The 6,285-nt window shown below is 41.9% G+C and overlaps 1 protein-coding gene across 4 annotated transcripts in view; it reads right to left on the bottom strand.

Annotated features, from left to right (window-relative positions):
* The window catches only part of Naa35 (N(alpha)-acetyltransferase 35, NatC auxiliary subunit), a 48,977-nt gene that overhangs the window by 16,398 nt on the left and 26,294 nt on the right, over positions 1-6,285 (bottom strand). For all 4 annotated transcript variants that reach the window (XM_026782941.1, XM_005355305.3, XM_026782940.1 and 1 more), the window contains 2 exons: positions 5,156-5,215; positions 3,905-4,011 (listed from right to left, as the gene is read on the bottom strand). In XM_026782941.1, coding sequence (XP_026638742.1) covers positions 3,905-4,011; positions 5,156-5,215 — 167 coding nt within the window. The remainder of the gene's footprint in view (positions 1-3,904; positions 4,012-5,155; positions 5,216-6,285) is intronic.

The raw sequence follows: 6,285 nt of genomic DNA, 5'->3' as shown, positions 1-6,285 counted from the left end.
GGGAGCACGCTCAATCACTCTTGCGCGCGCGCGCGCGCACACACACACACACACACACACACACACGCACATATCACTGTCTCCAAAATGAGGGAAAGACCATGGAAGGTGAATTACCGGTCTTCTCACACACACACACACACATATACACACACACACGCCTGATGACTGTCGAATTACTTCTCAAAGGCCTCATGTTTCTAAGAACCATCACACACTGAGTTATAGACTAGCTGCGATTCTTGGAGAAAGACAAGATACAAACATTTCACCCAAAACAGCAGCACTCATGCACAGAAGGGACAATGTAGCAGAACTTCTAAATTAAAAAGAAAAGGGGAAATTAATAAGCACGATCAAACCAGGAAAAGGAGAGTAAAGAAAATACACAGTAAGATACTTAACTGTTACAGTAAATATTGAAAAGGCTAATGTTTTTAATAAATCTGGACTAACAAGGGAAAAACACCTGAGCAAAGCATGAAAGCACATTTCTAAACAAGGTTATAAAAAGGTAAGCTTGTTGAAGAACCAGCCTACCTTAACCATCTTATAGTATAGACAAACTAGGTTCATTCCTGTTTATAATTACACCTGTTTCTCAAGGACTGGCTATGCCCCACTGTTACCTACTCTATTCTGCTGTTCCAGAAATGGCCATCATGCCTTTGTTTCAGGGGGTCATTACAAATAACTTGTTATCCTCATGTTCTGCCCCTGTAACCCTGCCTATTTTGCCCACCAACACCCACCCCCCCACCCCATTTCAAAATGCCCTACTCCTGAGCTGTATAAATTTTGTCTTCTTCACAGCCAGGGCTGCTCTCTAAAATCCTAACTTGGGGTGAGACAGCCCGCTGGCCGGTCTCAAGGGCAGCTCTAAAATAAAGCTTGCTTTAATCTAGTTGTGGAGTTGGTCTTTCTCCTAGCAGTTTTCAGGTTTAACATTTGTATATAAAGGGATACACACAAGACAAACATAAAATAAGAAAGCAGGACCGATAGTTTTAGCATGAAATAGTGGCACTTCAGCTACAAGCATTAAACACAGTGTGGGACAGACCACTGTCCTAGTTAGAGCAGTGTGACACGGACAAAGCAGGCATGATTAACAATGCAAAGGGAATCTAGCAAAAAGCATTTTGGTAGCCTAATCTCACTGAAAACTATTACATACACACATACAGACACATCCATAAATTTGTATTTACATACTCTTTTGAATCAGGTAAATAAAGTGAGAGAGAAACCGAACAATTCAAATTTAATCAAAATGATGAATACCAACTGCATTAAAATAAGGATTTCTTTTGTATGTTATAAATATGAAAATCAGTCATGCTCTTAATCATCCAATACTCAAAGTCCCTGTTCAACTTTCAAAGTCCAGAAGGCAGAGATGAAATGAAATCACGAACATAAATACTTGGAAACAGAAGGTGACAGCAGGAGGTCCCAGGGACACACAGGAGCCCATGAAGGGAAGGGAGAACAGGCAATGCTGGACATCCCTCAATGACAGGATTTAATAGCCTAGGGGTGAAATATTTTAATCTTTAGCAAAGTGTAAACTCGTGGAAGAAGTTTTAGCAGACAGGAGGGTAACCTCTAGACTGCCAGACTTGTTCACCAGAAGAAGCAGAAAGCAAGCTGTCTCCTCTCAAAGGCAGATTTAAAGTGGCAGAGCAGTCTAAGCAAAAAGTCCCTACAGGTGCACTGCATGACTGATTTTCAAAAATCCACAGTGTGTTTAGAGGTAGAGGAAAACCACTTTGATAAGGGTCAGAGAACAAAGGATATAATGGGCAATTCTGAGGAAATATGGCCAATAAATATTCTCTCAGGTTAATGTGAGGTTTATCATTTGTCAAAGAGGGCATTCAACAACTAGTATTGGTTATAATGCCCCAACGTGAACTTTCATTTCTTCCTACATCACAGTACTGCAATGTAGTACAGAAATTTACCAGTTTTTTAGAATGCAATCTCACTCTTAAAATTATACGAGGGGCTGGAGACATGGCTCAGCAGGTAAGAGAGTTTACTACGCAGGCATGAGAACCACATTGATTCAGAGCACCATATAAAAGGAGTCAGGCACTTTCCCAGTGTCAGGGTGGAAGTTTGGAGAAATAGATAGGAGGCTCTCTGGGCTTGCTGTCCACTAGCCTAGACAGAAAATGGAGCGCTCCAGGTTCAGTGGGAGACTATCTCATGAGGACAGCACACAGAACAACAGAGGATGGAAAACACTCTACCTCTACACACACAGGTTTGTACACCTGCAGACACATACGCAACACATATAAGTGTACACACACACACCCACATGTGCATGCACACACGCATACATACACACATACAAGATTTTTAGTAGCTCTATTCCTTGGAGCATATTCCTAATTATGAAATGTTTGGCAGCTACTAAAAAAGTAGATAGAGTAATTTGGTACAGTCACGAAAAAAATGTTTTGTTTCTTCGGTCTTTTGAGATAGACTCAGTATGGTAGCTCAGGTTGACCTCAAACTTACTCAGTGGCATAGACTTGCTGTAAACTCAATATCCTGCATAGCCTTCCTTATGCTGGGATCAAGGGCATGTGCCACACCTGGCAAGAATGAAAGAGTTCAAAAAAAGCAACCCACAAAGAGATTTTCTGTACCTTATTCAATCACTGCATCATCAACTTTCTGAGTTGCCTATGAGACCAGTTTTCTTCCTTTTAAACGATACTCCATCTCCCTCCCACTTACCACACACTTTACAAAAGCACCTGACACACGAGTGTCATGCTATTCCATCCATCCTCCCCTTCACTTCTCCACTCAGTCTACAAATATGTACTGGGTGTCTATTGCATGCTAGTCTCCAGTGTCGCAGCTAGCATCAGTCAAAGCATGCTGCGACACAACAGTTACAACCACTGTCCCAGTGAGTGGAGTTCATGTCCTCACTGGGGCAATGGAGAGAGCAGCACAACACAGCAGGGCACTGTAGGAGAGAAGCAGGGACTGAGGAATGAGGTGGGCTTTAAGACAGCGCTCACCAATTAGACACTCAGCAGACTGAGGGGAGCAGGTGCAGAGCTTTGGGTCCCCATCCTTCACCCTTTATAAATCCCAGCAAGAGAAAACTCCCAAACAGCAAGAAAGTCAGTAAGTATGTCTGGGGGCAGAGTGAACAGCAACAACAGGGAGATGAGGCTGTAGAGCATGAGACAGGACATGGATCTACTCCAGAGCACACGGGTCTTCTGGGCTGAATTACAAGACCACTGCCTGTATGGTGACCATGAGGTGGAATGGTAGTTGTTATTTGCAGTCTCCCAGAAGGAAAGGCTGAGGTTGTAACCAACACTGTCTACAGAGCTTCCTTCGGGACTGAACAAACTCTCATCCAGTGGCATGCATGCCGCCCGACTTCCTCTTCATGTCCTTCTTGTCTACAACACTGTTGGCTTATCCTGGTAATATCCTAAATATATTTACATAAATACTGATCTCAAGGTCTGTTTCCAGGAAACTCAGACACAGGGAAGCTACCAGTTTTACATGGCATGTGGCTTAATTTATCTTAACAAGTCATGGTGAGAATGCTGAAGCATTAATATTTCATGTATGAAAATACATGTCATATTCTCATGCTTTTATAAATGCTGGGTTCTCTGTACGAAATGACTCAGTTCTTCCCTTTCTGCTGGAAAAAATAAGAAAGCCCTACTCATCTCTCAAAGCACCAGCTCAAACAGCTGCATGCCGGCATGCTAGGCTCTATGACAGGAGGGGAGTCTGAACAGCAGTGACTGTCTATATGGTAGACCGGCACTAAGAGGCAAGGCCTCGGCTTTAAGTACAGAGAAGCTGGTGTTCACAAGCACAGTACAGCACCTCTAGCAACACTTACTTGGGGGAGAGCACCGGAGGACTGACAAAGGACCGAAGGGCGTCTTTCACCATGTCTTGCATGAGGTGAGTTCCAAAGACCTTTTTGTTATCCACGAGGAAAGTGGTCTTGAAACAAGTATGAGACATATTAGTGTCACTACTGCTGCCATATGCAGCTGTCACCACTGAGACACACAGACTACCTGTAATACTGCAGAGTACAAAGGAACTAAATTTCAAAAACAGGTAGATACTTTATAAAATCAGTTTGTAAATCCTTTAAAATATTTTTTTATTTCATGTGTCTGGCTATGTGTCTGTGCACCATGTGCATGCATGCCTAGAGATCAGATGAGGGCATCAGATCTAGGATAATAGTTACAGATGGTTGAGAGCTGCCTCAAGGGTGCTGGGAATCCAAATCATGTCCTTTGGAAAAGCAGTCACCTCTTAGCCACCAAGTCATCTCTGCAGCCCCCTAAATTAATCCTTATTTAATGTGCACTTTGAAACAGATTAAATAACACATAAAAGTATAAATTTCTTAAGTCAAGAACAACAGTGTTGAGCTGAAGGAGTCAACAGATTGAATTACAATAGACATATGAACATGTCTGAACATACAACTGGAGGCCCAAGGTTGATACCAGGAATTATCCTGGATCAGTTGCTCTTCTGACTCACTGAAGCAGGGGCTCTGATCAAGCCCAGAGCTCATGACTGTGGCTAGTGTTACCAGACAGTTTGCTCTGGGGACTCCCTGTCCCTACCTTCCAAGGCTAGAATTAGAGGCAGCCACCATACCCACCCAATAATCCTATGGGCTCAGTGATACAAGCTCTGGCTGTAAACTTGTGCAGCAAGTACTTTAACCACAAGCCACATGTCTAGCCAAGTTTATTTAATTCAAAATGTTTCCAGTCTCCCTCAAAACGTGTGATCTGTGAGTTACTGGGGCACTTTTTAGTTTCACAATATTTAGAATACTTCCCCAGGTTACCTTCCTCTTCATGAATACTACCTTGACTCTAACTGGGTCAGAAAGCAAGTGCTCTTCGTGATCTCACTTGTTAGAGAACTCCTGAGGCTTGTCTTATGACCAGCATAAGCCCTGAGTCAGTGTTTCAATGAGCTGGGGACACAGCAGTGGGGCACTCACAGAGCAAGTGCAGGCCGAGACAAACAAAACAAAACAAGGCAGCGCCACCTAGGGGACACCTTTAACAGCAGCTACATTTTGTTCATCCATCAATAAAAGAGTGAAACTTACTTGCAACAAAGATCTTGAAAGAACACATGGTGACTGTTCACTAAATTCACAGAAAAAATCCTAATAGATATAGAAAAAACAGTATTGTTAACAGATTAAACAAAAGCTGGGGATGTTTGCATATAAAGTATAATTTTGTTCGGAAATAGTATCCTATTAGTGTTAAAATAAGATAAAGAATTAAGTCAGTTTATAGAAAATGTTTAATTATACCAAGGGCTAACAACAGAGTCTACAAACCCTTTTCAAGATCTGACCAAAACACACATCCTCATTAAATTTGTACACCAAGAAAACAATATCAACAGTAACTAGGTGATAATGAAACTTTAGCTATTATTTAAAAAAGTAAGTACTGGGGGTGAGGGTTCAGTGGTCAAGAGAGCACATTCTCTGTGAGGGCCCAGCCATGTTTCTCGGAACATTCGGAGCTCACAACCACAACGGCTTACAATTCCAATTCCAGGGGATCTGACACCTCTAGCCTTCAAGGACACATGCATTCATGTGTACATACCCACACACAGAAAACACATACACATAATTTAAAGTAATAAAAATAAATCTTAAAAAAAAAAAGAACTATCAGTAACCAGACAACTGGTATTACTTAGGATGAAGACCAAGAAATATGGGTTTACATAAGAGAGAAAAGAAAATACACAAAACATTAATATTTAAAAACTGAGAGACAGTGGCTAGTTTATTATATTTTTTCAACCTTTCCATTTTATTAAGTGTAAATTTTAATATTTGAAATGATTAAAGCTAGGCATGTGGACTTTGTAACGCCTATGAACTGCTGCAGACTGGCAATAAGGACAAAAGAGATGTGTGTACCCAGGAGATGTCACCATGGAAAGCAGGTATCACAGACAGCCTGTGGCTCCATTTAGCTTCCAAAGCAGAGTATGAATCGTCCAAGAACAGCACTCAGCAATCAGAGACGGCATTAGAAAAGCCATCATAGCCCAAACCATCAGGGCAAAGCTGTAGTAATCAGGGACTCTGACATCCCTGATCGCTGTGAAAAGTGTCTAACATACACGACGGCAAAGGGAAGGAGGGTAACTCACCTAACTCCTGCCTACTTAGTCAGTTTTCTTTTTCTCCTTTGGTGTTCCCTCTAG

This window comes from Microtus ochrogaster, chromosome 16 (assembly GCF_000317375.1).
Source record: "Microtus ochrogaster isolate Prairie Vole_2 chromosome 16, MicOch1.0, whole genome shotgun sequence".
Taxonomy (NCBI): domain Eukaryota; kingdom Metazoa; phylum Chordata; class Mammalia; order Rodentia; family Cricetidae; genus Microtus; species Microtus ochrogaster.
The sequence above is the reverse complement of the archived record's forward strand: the minus strand, read 5'-3'. Positions and strand labels throughout refer to the sequence as shown.